At 40.7% G+C, this 20,380-nt stretch overlaps 1 protein-coding gene across 1 annotated transcript in view; it reads left to right on the top strand.

The window, feature by feature from the left end:
* The window catches only part of Prune2 (prune homolog 2 with BCH domain), a 278,222-nt gene that overhangs the window by 28,315 nt on the left and 229,527 nt on the right, over positions 1 to 20,380 (top strand). The window contains exons 2-3 of the mRNA XM_052188702.1: positions 16,043 to 16,147; positions 19,944 to 20,146. Coding sequence (XP_052044662.1) covers positions 16,043 to 16,147; positions 19,944 to 20,146 — 308 coding nt within the window. The remainder of the gene's footprint in view (positions 1 to 16,042; positions 16,148 to 19,943; positions 20,147 to 20,380) is intronic.

Genomic DNA, 20,380 nt, shown 5'->3' with positions numbered 1-20,380 from the left:
CTGAGCAAGCACTGAAGTGACAAGATAAGTTGCCCTGCTTTGTTCCATATGTCTGTGTTCTAAGTACCCCATAGTTTTAATTGGTTCCCTGCAGAATAACATTTACAAGCATATGGTTTGGAAAATGCTGACTGCTTTTGTTATCATGCATTTTAATATTTGTGGTGGCCCTGGTTCGCTTAGTCTTTAGATGTGATGATGGGGACCCTTACTGCACTTCATGTTGTACTTCTTCTTAACCTGCCTACTGGGTGCTAAATGCCACTACTGTGGCCTGGACAGGAGGCCATTCGTGTTTAGGCAGAGGACAAATTCTAAGGATTTTGTCACAGGCCTGTGTAGACCCTGTCTGTGTCTTGTCTCTTGTATGGATTTCTGAGGCACCACGAGGCTGTATTCAATTATGCTTAAGAAAAGCGGGTTTGCCGATGGGAACCCAAAGAGCCAGAAGGCGGAGTAGAGCTCTCCGGCGCCTTGTCTGGGAGATTTACCAGTGATTCCTCGAAAAGGAATTACAGATGTGAAATTAGACTCAGGGACTGGAGACAGGACCATCTGCATTCTGGATATTAAAGGTATTTTTGTCCATGAGTGTTTTCCTAGGGAGAAGTATGGCAGAGGACAGCTGAATTATTCATGTCTCTGAGATTGTGTGCAGAGGTTCTTTAAAAATCTTCTATTTTAGAATTCAAAACATTTAAAAACGGAACGAATTTGCACCATGAATTTGTGGTGGACCTCTGCTCTGGTTTTCTCAATCTCAGGTCTGTTATAGCAATGCCAAGATCTGGGTGGCTTAACAACAGAAATTTACAGTCTTGCTGTTCTGAAGGCTGGAAGTAGAAGATGCAGTGGCCTGGGCCATGTGTCCTCTGAAGGTGCCGAGAAAGGATGACTCCAGTCCCCTCACCTAACAGATGGTGGGCCCAGTACTCCCTGGCGTGAGATGAATTCTTCCTGTGTCTTCCTTCTGTTGGTGCCACTGTTCAAATTTCCCCTTTTATGAGCACACATCAAACTATCTCATTAGATTCTGTGTGAATGGCGCCCCCTGGAGTTTGGCAAGAGTAGGTACCCTTTGCTCTCACTGTTGTTAACTAGGTCTTTTTTTTTTTTTTTTTTTTAAATAATTAACCAGTCAGATGTATATATCAATAAATTCTCAATTCACAAGATTCCCAAACAATAATTTCAGGGTCAATTGATAATGATACAATCTTACCATCTAGATCAGACAAGTTATCCCAATTATTGTATCCCTATATGATATTCATAACTATCTCTGGCTATTTAAAACCACGCAGGATCAGGGTTTTCTTCCTGTCTTGTCACTTGTGTATCTTCAGTTAGTGTTAGCCAGAATTTGTCACACAGGTACCACATTCTTCTCCCAACCACTACAAATATAAACCACCCACAAAGGGTCACTGATCTCTCTTTTTGTTTAAAGCATCGGTTCCTCACCTTTCTACTCTGAAGATGAATTAAATTATTAATAAATTAGAAAGCCGTTCCTCATTACAAATGAATATTTAGGAGTCTGGCTCTTTAGTTTTTGCCCACTTCTTTGGTTGTTTAGTTCTGGGCTTTGGGTCATATGATTTCCAGGCATACATCCTACTATTAAGATATAATCTCAGCCCTCTGTTTTTCTTTTGATGAAAATTTATACTCAGTGTAATCTACAGCATCTCAGTTGTCACTGGTTTCTAAAAAACAAACAGCCAAGAGAAACAACTTGGGAGAGGATCCTGGGGCTTTGACCTGCTCCAGATGATAAAAGTGCTTTCTCAAATCAGGTCAGGGACCACCATAACGTCAGCACTCCTCCTCTGGCCCCTCCAACTATGCCCTCCAGCTCCTGACTCAGAGGGCACCTGACAAGCTTCCCTGGCTGCTGTGTCCGTGACTTTGACTCTGCACTGGATGCCAAGGCAAGTGTTCCCTTGTCCGTAAGCTCCTGTGTTGGAGTCTTCAGAGCAGACATCACAACATTAAGAGATGAAGCTAAATGATTAGGTGATTTTGAATCTTTAACATAGAGTTTTATGTTTTTCATTATTGAACACAGCTACTAGACCAAATGAATGAAGATTTATTGCACAAGATGAGTAAGACATCTTAAAAACTGATTATCTATTTTAAAAAGCTCACTGTGGAGAAAGATTTGGGCAGTCTAATGTATTTTATTATGTATTAAAGTTTTCATGACATTTAAAAATCTTTCTCATTTTAAATATCTAAATATATCTTTTAATTAAAAGTTTAACACAGTAAAAAATTTTTTCTGTATTACACATTTTCCTTTTTCTCTTTTCTTTTATGTGATTTTTTTTTAAACAGCAAAACAAAAAAACATGTTGGGGTAGTGTGTGTGTGTGTGTGTGTGTGTGTGTGTGTGTGTGTGTGTATGTGTGTTTGAGACAGGGTTTCTCTGTATAGCCTTGGCTGTCCTGGAACTTACTCTTTAGACCAGGCTGGCCTCTAACTCAGAAACCCACCTGCCTCTGCCTCTCAAGTACTGGGATTAAAGGCATTTGCCACATCACTGCATAGTTGGTAGTTGAGTCTTAAAAGGTGTTCTCTCTAATCTGTTCAATTAATTATCCCATTACTATTACAAAAGTAAAACTGAATAGTCAGCATTAAAAAACATCAGTTGTGGGAGGCTGGAGAGATGACTTGGCAGTTAAAAGCACCCACTATTCTTGCAGGGGACCTGAATTCTGTTCCAGCACCTACTCTGGGCAGCTTACAACCACATGTAACTCCAGCACCAAGGAGTTACCTCTGACCCCTAGGTTCCAGCATGAGCACATGCTCACATTCTGGCCTGGGTCTGTTTTTTCCCTTGGGATGTCTATGTACTGATGTGTGCCAAGCTAGACTGGAAGGAATGAAGCTTAGCCTGGTGGGTGGGTTACACAGGATCTCTGTCAATGTGAGCATGGGAGAAACAGCCTTCTCTGGAGACAGTGTTCAATGAAACAGCTTTCTTTACTGGGGCTGAACAAGGGCTAAATTAACCTTGGGGAATGGGTAGGGGCTTTTGGCTGGGGCTGAAGTGCTGGGAACGTTTTATTTACAGGAAGGAGAAGGAATTCCAGGCTCTCGTGACCATCTCAAGGGTGGCTGAGGTAGTGGTTGTAAGATTATGTGTGTCAGGATATGCAGGCCCAGAGCAAGGGGGAGCAATCCTACTCCTGCCAGTCTCAGGATGAGATTTGGGGGGCTTGGGCATATATGGGCCTCATTATTGCTCCAGACCGACCTCCCCAGTCCTTTCTGGTCCCACACTCACATGCATGCTCCCTCTGCTGACCTAAATAGAAAGTAAAAATTAATCTTAAAAAAATGTGCCAAATTTGGATCTGTTCGCAGACTCCAGACAGTTCTGTCAATGGACAACAACAGACAAAGGGAAAATATTTGGATAGCTGTAAAGCAGTTATTTGCTTCTTGGAACTACGAAGTCCTGTAATCTCAAGGTTGGATGGATAGGATACATAGATTTCAGACTCTGCGGTGAAGAGTTATTCCCACCAGAATGTGGCACCCAGTTAATGCTGGCATGCTTACGCTTTTCAAATATGGATGAGGGCTCTGGGGATGTGATTCAGATGTAGAGAGCTTTTCTAGCATGAAGGAATCCCTCAGTTTGATAGCCAGCACTGTATAAACTAGGAATGGTGGTTCCTGCCTGTGCTATCAGCAGTCAGGAGGTGGAGGCAGGAAGCTGAAAGGTTCAAGGCCATCCTCAGGTACAAAATGAGCTACATCTCCCAACCTGAGAGACACAGATCCTACCTCAAAAACAAACTAACCAACCATCCCCCACCACCAAAATAAATGAATAAATTAAATATCAGTGGAATAATATAGAATTTACATATTTCTATATCTGTCTTCATTTACAGCTATATCCTCCTATAATGTTCAGTGTCATAAAACATGAATTATAATAAATATCTACCAATAATAGTGTTAGGTACTGTTTAGTTTTAGATGTTCTTTTTTTGGCTTGCAAAAAATCATATATTTCATATTATATGCTATATATATAATATATATATAACATATATTATGTGTGTGTGTGTACAGAAAGAGTAAAGAAAGATAGAGAATGAACACCGAGGTCACCTGGAAGGTGAGAGTCCTTATGTCATTGAAAAAACACACAGTGTAATAAATAATGGCATCATTAAAAACTGTCATCTTTGCAAAGTACAGTAATTGCTCTGCACATCCCTTGCACATTCCCCTGTGAACCCGGTGGAGCACACCATGCCCAGGAACGTCTTCTCCTCCCGCTTGCTTCTAGCCCCGTGTCTGTTCATTACTGTCATATCTGAGAGGATCTCTGATGTGCCAGGTGTGTGGTGTCACAGGCCTGATGTCTGTTCCAGACACAGACAAGCACTCTCGAGTATTAAAGCAATAGATCTTCCTATGACAACGAAAGCCGAGCGCAGAAAGCAACGCTTCTGGGAGAAGCCTTCTGAGCATGTCTCCGCTTGCTCATGGTGGGGACAAGACCTGACTAATTAGCTCTAGCCTTTCCAAGCCAAAGAACAGAAATAATTACAGAAACTGTAGCAACCTGTGCCTTGTAGGGCAGGTCACAGGAGGTGTGACATGCTTGGAGACCCTGATCTGGGAGCCAGCTTACAGAAGATACTTCTAGAAACTTGATGGAAAATGCCAGAAGACATTTCTGTTTGCAAAAGAATCCGCTGAAGAGAAATGAAAATATTTATGAACCACATGCTTCCCCTTCTTTTCCTTTGGCTTTGCTGGGGTTGGAATCTGGAGCCTTGAATGTGATAGGTGGGACCTCTACTTCCACTCACACCCAGGTTTTCCTTTCTTTTCAACCTCTTTACCTTTTACCTCTGCTGTCCTAATATTTTTCTCAAATTCTTAAGCATGGACCGGAAGAAAGGAGTGGAGAGATGCCATGTGCCCATCTTCTAGCTTAAGAAATTACCAAGATCTTGTGGTAATGTCTACATTCGAAGAATTTACTTTTCAAAAAGCACTTGCATTTCTTATTCTTTCCAGAAAGAAGTTATTTGAGTTTTACAATACGTTTCCCACATTTTGCTAACTCAAAGAGTCATTGTTTAACCAATTGTAAAGTCTCATCCAACATAACATATAAAGCTCTCCAACTCCATAGATGTCACAACCATGTGAAAAAATCTTGACCTGGGGGTTTAAACCTCAGGATCTCTCACTGAGATGAGAATAAAGATTCTTTGGGTCTTGAATCATTTAAACTAGTACTTGACGATGGGTGTGGGGAGCAGATGCGGTTCTTAGTGGATGTGTTTTATTGACATGAGTGCAGTCATGTCAAGGACGCCAATGCCTCAGGTCCCCGGAATAGCAAAGCTAGTCTAAGTAGCTAAAACTAGTGCATGTGGAAACTGTCAACCAGAGCTTCCTTCTTCCAGAGGACTCCAACTGAAACTCCTCCCCTCCAGTGATCTCTTTCAGAGAGTAGTTAGCCCATTCACTCTGTCAGCTGTGTACAGTAACCCTGGCTTCTTGCTCAGTGGTATATAATGAATGTGCTGAATTGTCGGCACACCTCCATCGGAGCACACAGCCCACCCCTCACAGCTTTTCTATGTATATGTCTATGGCTCTTTTCTTTTTCATTCCCTTATGTCATGGTGTGTCCTCAGTCATGTCAAATCCAAAGCTACACAGATAGAGGGAACTGGACATCCTTTAGTCATTCATTCACTACATACATTTATAAGTTTTTTTTCATGTAGTACAAAATCACATTATAAAGCACATTTTAGACTCTTCTAGAGTCAGAATATTTAGCAGGTCATACTAACCATGAGTTTGTGTTATTTCTTCTTTTCTATAGTGGTACACTGACAACCTTGCATGGGAAAACATTGAAGGGGTCCAACTTTATGAATCCTAAAGCCTCTTCTAATTCTGAACTTTAGTAGACCTAAGTGTTGAGATCAGCACTTGTTTCCAAAGTTGAACTTGGTTTGAAGCAATTCAGTGGTGGTCCCTTTTCTAAGCCAATTTCCGATACATTCTGCAATTGACGGGGGCCACATGACTTTAAGGCACTTATTGCGGCTTCTTTTTGAGGTGGTAGTTCCCAGGCTGGCTTCTCATGAGAAGTAGTCTTGAGTTCTTGCAAACAAGATGGAGCCAAGGAGACATTTTCACTATTGGTCTTGGTCTTACTCGACTCCTATGATGACTAATGAGATTGGCCACCTACTCAGGTGTATGCTTCTTTTCTCGGTTAACCAGCCATTTCCTTTACCTATTATTTCCTTGCATCACTCAACTTTTTAAAATCTCAGCATGTAGAAGCTCTTTGGATGGTCAAAATATTGTCCCAGCAATGGGAAGGCTGTACAAGTTCTGTGCAAGCAGTCTCTTCTACCCTGCTGTTTACTGTCGTCTTTCTTTGTTTGGTACTGTGATCTGTCAAACTTTCTCTGTGTCCAGAAACATTTAATAGTGATATGTTAACCATATTAGACGGGATATTTAGTTGTTTTACCAATGTGATCTCAAGCACAACAGAAGACTCAGTGCATTTCATTCAAGAGCTGGAAGACCTATGACCTCTCCAGGCAAATCTGGAGCATGTTGCTGCAGCACTGTCTAGGAGCAGAGCAGATGAACTGAGGAAAATGGGGCACCCAGCATGACTGGTTATTGGAGCTTAAAGTAATGCTCTATTAAATAATGAATGTACACTGTATACCTAATACAATTTACAGTACAGGTTCCTTCATAGATGCCCAAGGCCTGAGAAAAAAGTAGAGTCTTACAGATGTTACCAAAGAGCAGCGTGTTACTGTTTTAGTAGTTTATTTATCAATGAAAGTAGGACAAATTACATAAAAGTATGAAGGCAATGCTTCATGAAGTCAATGTTTCAGGGCTATTCATAAAAATGAAAAGGATCAAGAACATGTCTTACACAGTCATAAAAAAGTAATCACATAACATTGTGGTGTTATTTTATCTAACATAATAATACTTGAATATGTGTTTGAAGATCTAACAATTGGGTGTGGGAATGAAAATCTGTACAACCTTTCCGGTCATTGTTAAATGCTACATTCTTTGACCTAGAAATTTAAAGCCTGGGAGTTTACCCTAAAGAAATAATTAGAAATTGACACAAAAACATCCTCTCCCAAATATCCACTCTAGAAGGCTTAATTGCTTTCAAATGTTTTAAATAAAATAAATCTGTAACAGTGAAGGACTGAGGAGATAAATTACAATGATCTGTATTGAAGAAAACCAACAAACATTTCTAGTTGGGCAGCAGCTGGGGCTGTACAAGTAAGCAAATACAAACCATTTCTGGCCATTGCAACATCTATATCCTAGATATTTAAGACAGCAAAGCCTTGTTGCATTTAAGGAGGAGAGAGGATGCAAACATTATATACATAGCAGGAAAGAGGACTCTGAAGTATGGAAAAGAATATTACAAGGACTATGCTAAATGTTTATAGCAATGGATTTAATTGGGGGAACTGAATGTTTTTGTCCTATGTGACTTTCTGTTTTGCAAATCTTAAAATAAGTAATTGCTATGTAAACCTCAGGGGGCATGGATGAATGTCAGGAGTAGGGGGCATTCGTTTGCATTCAGTCTTCAAAACTCTTATATTGATTGCCTTTGATGTGCATGGGTTAGCAGAAGTTCTTCCAAATGCCATCTCTTGAAGAGTATGCATGTCTTTCCCATGAGGACTAAGCACAGAAAAGAGATAGAGGACCGGTCAGAGCTGAGGAGTAAGATTAAGGACCCAGGTGGACCCCTATCAGCATAAAAAAGATGACATCTCCAGAGTCTTGAAAAGGAAAGTTGAGGGGATTTTCAAGACCTGTAAATTCACAGAAGACAGATTCCAGGATGCATTCTCTATTTGCATGAGAAAAGACCAATTGATTTTAGACAGAGGCACTTCCTAAGGAGACAGTTGAAAATTTAAGACCACTCAAAAAGCTAATGTTAAACCTGGGAATCGAGAAAGACCAGTTCCACAATTTTTGAGCCAAATTTGAAGCAAGCTTCAATCAAATCCTGTCCAGGATGGTGGATTCTGGCCAGGACCATTCTGAGGTTCCTAGAAAATGCTTAGGAGTCACATGTTGCAGGAGCTTTTAAAGGCAAACCCATAATGCTCTCATACTTTATTAAGTCCAATCAGGGGCCAGCACATTTCCTGATGTATATTCCCTGCCCATGGATCCCCCACCTACATGTGATCAAGCGCATCTGGTGCAGTTGGGTCAAGCAAACTTGTTTTGGGGAATGAAAAACACACGTCTTGTTATCTCCCAGAAACGGCCCCCAGCCCTTTAAGAAGTATCTGTCCTTGGGCACAGGGCTTACAAGTTTTGTTTCGTGGATCCTTTAGACACAGAAATTAAAACTTAAAACAGCTTTGGCTCTCACACAATGTCAGATGATTCCTTCCAAGGTAAGGATTTGAGGGTGCAACTCTGTTGCTTCAAAGTTTGCATTGGAGTGAAAAAAAATACTGGTATTGCTTTCAAAACAACCCCGAACAAAATATGTGCACACACACACACACACACACACACACACACACAGAGAGAGAGAGAGAGAGAGAGAGAGTCAGTAAAATGAACTATGCAGAAGAGTGCACACAATACTTGCTGAAACTTGATCTGAGAATATTATGTGGTCAAGACTGTCAGTAAACAGGTTGTAGACAGTTCTATCCTAAATCCTTGGTGCTTTGAATCATCCCACCCCTCTTATGTCTGAGAAAAGAAGAGTGCTGAGTGTACAATATCCAGTTGTTGGACCCGAGGCTCCCTTGAGTGAACTGGCACCCCACAGCTCATCTAAAGTCTTCAGGCAGTTTCTTAGGGTTTCCATTGTTGTGAAGAGACACCATGACCAGGGAAACTCTCATAAGGGACAATATTTAATTGGGGTTAGCTTACAGTTCAAAGGTTCAGTCTATTATCATCAAGGCAGGAAGCATGGTAGGACCCAGGCAGGCATGGCACTGGGGACAGAGCTGAGAAGTTGTACATCTTGTTTCAAAGAGAACCAGGGGAAGACTGAATCACTAAGGCAGCTAAGAGGAGGGTTTCAAAGCCTACACCAACAGTGACACACTTCTTCCAACAAAGCTACACATCTCAATGATGCCATCCCCTGGGCCAAGCATATTCAAACCACCACAGGCTGTATTTGGAATTGCCTTCCTATGACTACTCACAATGGCTTTATATATCAAAACAAGAAGGAGGTTCAAGTCAACCTGACCTTGGCTATTCACATCCTAGTGTGTTTAAACTGGCCCCCACTCCCCAGTTTTCTCAAATAGATGTTGAAGGAAGATGTCCTACAGCAATTGGAAAGAAGCTCAAGAGGAATACTGAGCTTGGTTGGGGCAGGGGTGTTGATAATTAAAGAAGGCTCTAACTTGTCCAAAGCTCACTTCAGTTGCTGAAGGACTTAGCAGGGAGGAGATGCCAAGGGAAAGGAGAGATGAAAAAGGCTGATGTGCTAACAACTTCTTTGCACTCCTAAATGTTTGTCAGACCCCTACTTAAATTCCAGCATGGCTGGCCAGCAAGGCTATACCACACCCTGTCATTAGGCTTGATTTTCTGGACTGTAAAAGCAGTCTTTCCCTATAAACTGTTCTGTTCCTGAATCCTTGGTGCTTCGAATCATCCTGCCCCTCTTATGTCAATCAATGTCAACAACTGACATCTTACCACATACTTTCATTGTGAACACAACCCTCCACAGTCCAGGGCCACATCAAGCTATTCATCTAGCCCTGCTGCTGGAAGTTGTGGAAACAGATTGGCCTTTCCTAGGTAGCTCTGTAAGGACTCAGCTCATCATTTTAGTTCAGTCCCCCAGTCTTGAGAGTTTGGGATCAGTAGCAATGAGGGCTGAGGCCACAGGCAACACAAATTTATCTGAATTGACTGTTTTGGTTTTATGGGCAATTGTATTACCTCATGAACCTTTTCAGTCTTAACCACTGAAAGCCCTTTGCCTTTTTCTAATTAGGTCACCAGTGAAATGATGGCATTTATGAGAAAATTGAATATAATATGCTTGCATCCTGTATTCGTAGATTCTGGTAAATGCGTTTGCTTTTACCCATAACCTGAGGTGTCCATCCAAGAAGAAACTAATTATGATCTCTTAGTCACTTATGACTTTTTAATTTTGTTTGTGAATTTTAATTTTGCATTTCTGCTTTGTTCTGAGATTATGAATTAATTACTTTCATCATTGCTGTGACAAAACCACTGACAGAAGCATCTAGAAGCAGGGAAGGCTTCTGTGAGTGACAGCTGAGGGCACTGTTCATCATGGTAGAGGAGGCGTGGCCGCAGGAGCATGAGGTATCTGGTCACATGGTGTTCACAGTCAGGAGGAATGCTGGTTGGTGCTCTGGTCTCTTCTTATTATTCAGTTCAGGACCCCAGTCCATGGTATCACCCATGCCCACAGTCAGTCTCTTCTCTGTAGCTGCGCTTTTCTGGGAATACCCCTATAAACACACCAAGAAGTGTTTCCATGGCAAACCTAACTCTAGTCAAGTTGACAGTGATTAGCCGTCATAAACAGAATCTTACCATGTAACTTAGCGTAGCTTCAAAGTTGTGGTCCTCCTGTTTCAGCCCCCTTCGTTCCTAGTATTACAAGTCTGTACCACTATGCCAGCCTTTAGTATTTTTATTGTTTGAATGTGGACCAGTGAGACCAGAGATCCTAATTAGCAACATAATGTTTACAAATTATTTTTAGATTTATTTTAATTTAGTATGTTTGAATGTTTTGCCAGATGTATCATATACTTGCTTGGTACTCTTTTAGGTCTGAAGAGGGTATTAATATCCCTTGGAATTATGGATGGTTGTGAGACACCATGTGGGTGCTGGGAACTGAGCTCAGGTCCTTTGCAAGAACAACACATGGTCTTAACCACTGAGTCTACTCTCCAAACCCCCATAGAGATTTTTTAGTCACCTATGCTACTTCCAGGAATTGTGTTTTTCACACACACACACACACACACACACACACACACACACACACACACACACCTGTCACCATTAGCTATTTAAAGAGAATGAAAATCAGGTGCTGTGGCAGTACGCACTTGCAACCATACCACTTTGGAGGATGGAGAAAGATTCTGAATTCAAGGCCACCTACAGTACATAATGAGATATAGCCAGAGGTAAATGACAAAGCAAAAGATGAAGATGCATCATTTTGTAATGGAAAAATTAAGTCTGTAATGAGCATAAATAGACATTCCCTACATATAAGTATAAATATAGATGGAAAACTTTAAAATGTGTACAGTGAGTGTTAGCATTATTTACCTTTGCCTTATTCATTTTTATCATATCTGACCTATGAAGGCATATATTTCTTATTGGAAAATACCTTCGTTAAAAAATTAATTTGCATGTATGTGTACACATACCAATGAAGGTGTAGAGGTCAGAGACTCTTGGGAGTTCTGTTTATTACCTTTTTTTTTTAAGATTTATTTATTTAGTTGATGTATGTGAGTACACTGTTGCTGTCTTCAGACACACCAGAAGAGGGCATTAGATCCCAGTTACAGATGGTTGTGAGCCACCATGCGGTTGTTGGGAATTGAACTCAGGACCTCTGGAAGAGCAGTCAGTGTTCTTAACCACTGAACCATCTCTCCAGCCCTATTACCTTCTACCTTGTTCAAACAGGGTCGCCTTTGTTTTTTGTTACTTTGCTACATACTCCAGGCTCTTTAGCTTATTGTCTTGTCCCTGTTTCTTATCTCTTGGTGGTGTGCTGGGGTTACAGGTGTGTTTGTGTGTATGCATGCGTGCGTGCGTGCGTGCATGCTTGTATGCTTGTGTGCGTGCGCGTGCGTGCGCGTGTGTGTTAAAGCTTTTTATCTGGAATCCATCTAAATGAATAATTATCGAAATAAATAGTGACAGAGTTTTAAAGAAAGTGGCAGAGAATGGGCTATGATGGTATAGCAAGGGCTTTTTGATGAAAAGGTTTCTTATAGGATTTTGGATTGATAAAGTTACAGGTAGGAGCAACTTTATTTCTGAGAGAGAGTCATTGAGAACAAGCCAACTGTGTCCTATTGGAAGGCTCTGGAAGCTCTCTTCTGCTCAGTTCCTCTGCTTTCCATGGGTGGGGGGAGGGTTAAAAGTGCACCCTCCACCATTTTCTCTAACAGCAGTGGAAAATGAATGTGCAGGTACTTAGTTGGCTTTTGAAAAGAAGTAGGAAGTTAACTTCAGTAAGAAGTCTTATTTTATCCACATATAAAATTGTACTTTGAAATTGAAGGCATGTTCAAATCATGCTCTTGAGTATTAGTGTGTTCAGTGTTTTCTTTATGCCTTAATTATGGAAATCAATCCAAATCTATTTGGAAGTGCATTAGTCAGTAAAACCAGCAGTACATGTTTTATCTGATTTTCACTCTTCTGTCTGTGTTAGGCTCAGGCATTAACAGTAAGTCTTTGTCTGGGATTTGCTAATGCTTGCTATGCATGTGTTATCATTAAGGAAGGAGCATTGACTTGCTAAAGCTGGTCATGGCTGCTTTAATAAAATTGCATTTGGGAAATGCATGTACTTATGAGTTGCTGAATATGTTAGGCCCTTCTTAACCTCAGGACCTTTGCATATGTTCTTCCTGTGGCCTGTGATGTCCTTATGCTCCACTCCCTGGGTTCAAATCTTTACTCAAACATCAGATTTTCAAAGAGGCTCACCTAAGCATCCTCTTAATCTTTCAGCAGCGCTCATATCTCTCATTACCTTCTTATTTGGTTCATCAGCTCTGATAACATTCAATCCAGTGTACCATTGCTTCTCGAACCCTTCTCACTTGGCTGGAGGGTGGTGGAGGAAGAAAGGGTTGGAGCTTTCGCACTGGTGTGAGCTGGCTTGGCAGATGTACCTTGTTTTGGTTACCCTTGTTGTTGCTATGACAGAGTACCTGACCGATGCAAGTCAAGGAAGGAAGTGTTTATTTTAGTTCATAAAATTCCTTTATGGTGGAGAAATCATAGTGTCAGGAGCTTGAAGCCTCGCGGGTCATCCCAAATCAGCAAACAAAGAAGAATGAATGCTGGAGTTTAGCTCACCTCCCTTATTCAGACCAGGACTTTCAGACCATGAATCAGTGAAGCCCTTGATTAAACCAAATTATTACTAAAAGAAACTCCCAATAAGAAATGCCCAGAGACTCATCTTTTTTCTAGGTGATTCTAGATCCTATCACCTGACTACCATATTAGCCATCATATGGATCAATGCCATCAGAAGAGACCATGAGCATGAAATAATGTGATATGTGAGGAGAAGAGGCACAAGAGAACATGCAAAAGGGCATGCAACACTGGGGGAGCCCCCAGGGTTTCGCATCGATCTGCCATGGCTCTGACCAAGAAGAAAATATGTTCTTTGTCTCTTTAAATGAAGAAGAAATAGACTGTAGTTATTGTAGAAGGCTCCTGGCCTGTGAGAACTGGTCTAGCATACTTTGGAGTTACAACCCTCATTTATTTAGCTTTTTCTTTTGTAACGTACTAACCAGGGTTCTATCTGGAGACGCATCAACACACGGTTATTACCACATCTTCTTTTGTGTAAGTTCAAAGTTGCACACAAAGCTGTGTAGGGAATGACGAAGCCTAGACAGGAGAGCAGATTAGTCATTTGTGTCGATCCCCCAGTGTTGGCAGTGCCTCTGTATTCAGTGTGCATGTTTCGCCATCCCGCTTTTCCCTTAGTGCCCTGTGCACTTGAGTGGACACAGAGTCGTTAAAGCATTGTGGAATGGTTAGAGGGGTGGGGGAATCAGCTCTCACGGTCTCAGACTTTAGATTCTGGAATCATGCTTGGCACCATCACAAGCTCCTCTGACCTGTAAAAAGCTTTGTTGATCCTTCTACTGCCTGTCTCCCAAGATATGGGAGAAGTGAGGTAATGTCTCCTTAGACCTTTGAGCTTCTCGGAAGAGCAGCATTTACAGGAATGTGATTTCTTAATACATTTGCTTGTGCTGTAATGGGCTGGAATTCTATTTACCTAAATTTACTTAGGTGCTTCTGGAATATTTTGTAGTCTTGGTTTTGATATCTAGACCTGAACTAACCCCTCAGGGGATGCTCAGTTCAGTGAGCCAGATGTCCATTTATGAGGTTAGAAAAGGAAGCCAGGAGAGAAGGGTGTGCAAGCAAGACAGGGTGGTGATTGGGGAGGGAGGTAGTGATCATCTTCGGGGTTCGTATCACATTTTAAGCATGTTGTTTTATTAAAAATCCATATAAAAGAAATCAAAACTATGAATCTGTTTTAATGAAGCAACTTGGCTTACCAGGGATAGTTTACGTGAAATATCTCTGCTGCTTTTTTTCTGTAACGGATTCTACCCAACATCCTTTATGAATTTCTTCATCTTTTATTGATTCATAAAAGTGCATGTGTACAGATGTTGTGAGAGTAGAAGAGAAACTGTCTGGGGAAACAAAGGGGACTAATGGGAAGTTGTGGGACATGAGGAGGCGGAGTAGATGTGGGATATATATACTCAAAGCTTATTCACACTTGGGTGGACATGGCTTTATCTAACACAGTAAAACAATGCAAAAACATTTACTTCATCTTGGTGCTTGGACTAAACCCTCATTGTTTAATAGCTTGTTTCTGATTCTAATACCACCAGCTCTACACAAATACTAACCAATCGCCAAGTCCATTTGAAAGATGGCTCTTAGGTTATTAGGTATGCATTCATTTATTTTTCTACACATGAAGGAATCCTCAGTGCTTGTGGTTGAACAGTCATGACTGGTCCTGCCATTTGGAGCAGTTCTACAGTTGCTGTCTAGTTGCTGTCTAGTCAGCCTTAGACAGGGAGATGAGAAGCAAAAGAAGCAAGCACGTGTACTGGTGCCACCGTACTGCAAAGATGCTATTTGATGGTGAGCGTGGTGGAGCATGCTGTGGCCCCTGGGAAGTGGGCACAAGAAGGCAGAAGGTTCTCATGCATCGGCAGCAGATTGAGGCTGAGGCCAGCCTGGGCTCCCCGGGGCCCTTTCTCGAAAGAAACAAAAGGAAATAATATTAATATATTTTATAATTTTCTGTGTCAGGCAATTTGCTGAGGAGTTTTCTAGAAGTACTTGGTTCTTTGAATATTTTAAAGGAATGTCAGATTTCTATAAGAGAATTTAAATAACTATTGAGTAAACCTGAAAAATAAACACAGACAAAGAAGAAAGGATGTGTTCCCTTCTAGAAAGGTGACTGTACAGACATAGAAAAGCAATGGATACAATCTGGAGTCCTAGACCAACGATGCAACCCATAAGTCTCTTTCTGAATGAGAAAAAATAAAATAACAATAACAAAAAACATTTCATTCACTAAATAATAGAACACCATAGGGAAAAATACAGCCTTTCCAGACAGTGTATTTGTTTGACTACACGGTGTGGGAAGAATATAAGAAAAAGTCCCATTGTTTCTTAAACTAGGAAACATGTCTTCTATGGGGAGATGATCCTTGATCTCTGTGTAACTGTACTTCACAGCAAAATGATCTCTTACTATGAAAATGCTTCCTCAGAGATATAGGCCAAAGGAAGTTAATCTGTAGGTAGTCTTGCATTTTGTGTGTGTGTGTGTTACATATGTTTATAGTATAAGTGTATGTATATGTACCTATATGTACAAACGCATCTTCCTGAATGGGTAGAAGACCTATAGGTAGACTTAATAAAGGTGGGCTATTTTCCTCTTGAAAATTTAATGGTTTAAATAAACATGTTAAACATGGCAATCAGTTTTTATGAAATTTTGTTACACGTTTATTATTTCCTGCCATTGTGTGTGACAATAGACAAACATACTTTAAAAAAAACATTGAAAAATTTCCACTTTATATTGGTTGGAATCAAGTAAAATTGTGATTTTTCTTTTTATTGGTTTCAGGATCGAAGTAAACAATTGGAACAGGTGCATGCAGTTATTGGACCTAAGTCTTGTGACCTGGATTCCCTCATTTCTGCCTTCACATACGCGTACTTTCTGGACAAGGTGAGGGAAAAGGAATTATATCCTTAGTACTCAGATTCTGTATCCTTTAAGAATAAATATTTTACAGCAAAAATGAAGCCACTAACTTCGTTTTTCATGTTCTGGTATATTGTTATAGAGAATGTTAACTATCGAGTAAGCAGCAGGCATGTATTGAATACCAACTGCATAGCAAATATTGTTCTAGTTATATCTTACTAGTTTCCTCTCAAAACTGTTTCAAACAACATATTAAAAATTGTTATAGTAGGTGACTTCTTTTACAAGAATATAAGGAAGTAACAAAAAAGAAAGATTTAGGGGCTCTGTCTTTCCCTTATCATATACTGTGTGACCTTGCCTTTGGGAATAAAAAATATGCAGAACAACTCATATGAACAACACATGAAGCACAGAACACTGGCTGGAGATTCAGAGGCAGGAGCACGGCGTATCCAGTCTAGGTTCTGTAAGTCTTTGGTTGTTACCTTTTAGATCTAGTGATGACGTCCCTTAAGGGAGAGACTTTTTCTATTCTGTGAAGCGCAGACTTACCCATGGGACTGGAAAAGCCTTTTAACAAGTCGTATTCAAACTCCTCATCTATAAACTCCAGCAGCCCACAGTAATGGACTTTATTGCTTGAAAAACTTTCAAATGTGCGTTCCTAGTGTTTGGGTATTATTTCGTGGGCTTTTTAATTTTCCAGAGTCTGGTTTATTTTATTTCAATTTTGTTTGGATCTGGATCCCCTGATACTAATGCATAGCTGATCTGGAGTGATTTAAATTCACATGAAAACCCAGTCTTCCAGAATGAGCTGCGGGTGGCAAGTACTGCTTTAGGGCAGCTGACAAAAATGATGGCTAAAGGATTCTGATCTCTACATGTGGGCTCTATATCAAATTTGTCTTACAAGTTGTTGAATTTTTGCAAAGAATAGTAATTGGTGTGAGGAGATGAATGTGTTTGAGTCAAGATGTGCATATTAAGCAAGCCTTATTACTTTCACTGTGCTGTTCATCCAGAGGACAGTTGACTGGAGTGACTTTAAGACTATCGGTGATGTGCAGTTTAAGAGAAAGTATATAATAATAATTTATAATAATAATGTTACTATATCATATATATTATACTATATACTAATATATACTACATATACATAGTATATATACCATATATACTATTATATACTATAATATTACTATAACCGACTATAGTTATTGTACCGTGACTGAGTATGCTTTATGGAAAGAGGAGGTAGGGTAAATGTGAGTGATAAAAGATAGATGTTGATGGGTAGATAGATACAGGCAAACAGACTCATAGGCCCTCCTTCCTTTTGGAGACTTTTAGCTAAGCATAGAAACAAATGTGTCATTTTACCAAAGAGTCGCACAGGGAGGATTTTGTGGTTCCTGGGTGTCTTTGTTGTGGCTGTTGTTTGGTTGTTGTTTGTTTACTTGACACAAGCTACAGTTATCTGGAAAGAGGGACCTCCTTTGAGAAAATGCCTCCGTTCAGATTCCTGTAGGCAAGTCTCTAGGGGATTTTCTGGCTTAGTGGTTGATGTGGGGAGGCCCAGCCCACCGAGCAGAGCAGTGTCCCCTCTGGGCAGGTTGTTCTGTGTTGTGTAAGAAAACATACAGAACAAGACAGTAAGCAGCACTCCTCTGGGGCTCCTGCATCAGCTCCTCCCTTGAGTTTCTGCCCTGAGTTCCTGGATGATGGACTACAAGCTAGAAGATGAAATAAACCCTTTCCTCCCAAGTCGCTTTCACTTATTGTGGTTATCATAGCAGTAGAAAACCTAGCGAAGCCACCAAGCTTCTGTCTCCTCGTGGCAAGCCTTGTCTATTATTTGTGGGCTATGCCGCTATAAAGGTTTCCTAAGAACCAACCCCAGCCTTCAGGGCTCTGTGGCTTTGCATACCTCCTTCACACGCTGGTGAGTAGAACAGAGGCCAAACCCCATTCTACAGACACAGAAAGCCAAGGCTCAGAAAGGAAAATAGCTTTCTCCAATTCACTGGACAAGGAGGTAAGGCTGCTGTCTTGTTTTCTAATCCCACCTCCAGAATAAGTCCTGCTTGGACAGCTCAGGAATTAATACCTGCCTCCGGTATTAATTCTATGCCTTTGCCCTTGCAGGAGTTAGATACAACTGTCAGTTAATTGGGAAGAGTAATGTGTCGTACATACAGCACTAATGATTATTATGGGGCTGAGACCCAGTATTAGCATTACACTGCAAAGAAAACCCACTTTGCTGGAGACGCTTTTGTGTTTTGGGCACAATGGCAGTTTCACTTGTTTAATTCAGTGAATATTTATTAATGTCTACTGCTGCCTGGTTGTTCTATGTCTTGGAAGGCAGCAGAGGAAAACAATCCTGTCCTTTTAATGCTGAGAGGGGAGACAGACTCTAGGATGTTGAGCTGTGGAATATGCACATGCTTGTCATAGAGCTGTGGTGACAGAAGAAGAAAGGTTATTTTCTTATCCAGAAACAAAGCCTTACAATGCCCACCCAGTCTTTCAGTGGCACTGAAGTCCTTGTTGCCAGTCCCTTGGAGGAGTTTTTAAAATACTTCACTCTGTTCATATAGAAAAGCAAATCTATTGTGAATCTAAATCCTTTTCCTCCTCCTCTTCATCTGGTCACCACGAATGTTTTTTTTTAAAGGATTTATTTCTTTATTATGTGTAAATACACTATGGTTGTCTACAGACACTCCAGAAGAGGGCATCAGATCTCACTATGGATAGTTGTGAGCCACCATGTGGTTGCTGGGATTTGAACTCAGAACCTTCAGAAGAACAGTCAGTCTCCAGCCTCACCACAAATGTTTTATATAAGAGGTCCATAGACTTAAATGTGTGTGTGTGTGTGTGAGTGTGTGTGTGACTTCTTTACTGAAGTCATGTTTATTAATATATTATATATTAATATTGTTAGTACATGTGCTAAACTTGACTGCTAATTGAATAACCAGTTAAGTACACAGTGTTTGCATGTTAAAAATGTCACAATTCTCTAGCACACAGTTTTCCAGATGACATGAGGAGGTGGAAGACTTACCTACAGTTCAGTGTCGACTGAACCCAGGTTACAAATGTCCCATTTTGTGGGAACACATCTACCTTCTCGTGTCACTTCAGTCTGTCCCAATTGCCAACTTTTTGTCAATCCATCGAGATATGCTTTTCCTACCCATGAAGTGGAGATTATGTGTGCATATGTATGTTTGAATGTATGTATACATGTATATGTCTGCATACATATGCACACACATGCATATATACATACATACATACATTTTTTTTTAATCGATGAGGGGTTAAAGTAAGACCTAAATGTTTCCCGTTAGGCTTGCCTGTGAAAATTTAGGTTTAAAGAAACAAAAGGAAAGAAAGCATCATGGCTAGGCTGGTGAGGTGGTTTAACAGGTAAAAGTGTGAAGTGTGAGCAGTCAGAGCTGACTCCCTGCCTGCTTTCCCACGAGGACCCTAATGGTGATAGGAGAGAACTGACTTACTCTCTGACCTCTGCATGTATGCTGTGGTGTGCATAGGTCCATGCACGTGCACACACACGCATGCATGGGAGCAGAAATAAACAAATGTAATGATAAATTTAAAATATAGCATCAGTGTCCTCTTACTAGTGGAGAAAGTGCTCTGTAATTGGGCTCAGGGAGGTTTGTTTTAGATGTCAAATGGTTTCTTTGTGAGCAAAAGGCTTGTACATTAGCAATCAGCTTCTAGCTGGAGGAAAACTGTTTGCAGTGGCTGAGGTAACTTCTTCCTTCTGTAGGTCAGCCCTCCTGGGGTCCTCTGCTTGCCAGTCCTCAATATCCCAAGAACTGAATTCAGCTACTTCACAGAGACAAGGTTTATTTTAGAAGAGCTGAACATCTCTGAATCGTTCCACATATTCCGAGATGAGATTAACCTGCATCAGCTGAACGATGAGGGGAAGCTGTCACTAACGCTCGTGGGCAGCCACGCCCTGGGGAGGTAAGACCCACTGTAAGGTTCTGGGCATTTGTTTGTTACCATGTCCCTTAATATTGTTTAAAAAAAAGAATCATAAAAAGGACTTTATTAAAAACATATTATTTTTTTCTTTAATGAAAAAATTTGGTCTAAGCCAGTTCTCCATGTTTACTGAGATTTCAAATTGATGTCTTTGAATAGAATGCTCTTGTAAAAGTTACCGAATTGATATTCTCTTATAGTGTCCCAATGATC

The sequence above is a fragment of the Apodemus sylvaticus genome, chromosome 1 (genome assembly GCF_947179515.1).
Source record: "Apodemus sylvaticus chromosome 1, mApoSyl1.1, whole genome shotgun sequence".
Lineage (NCBI taxonomy): Eukaryota > Metazoa > Chordata > Mammalia > Rodentia > Muridae > Apodemus > Apodemus sylvaticus.
Note: the sequence above shows the minus strand (reverse complement) of the source record. Positions and strands in the feature narration are given on the sequence as shown.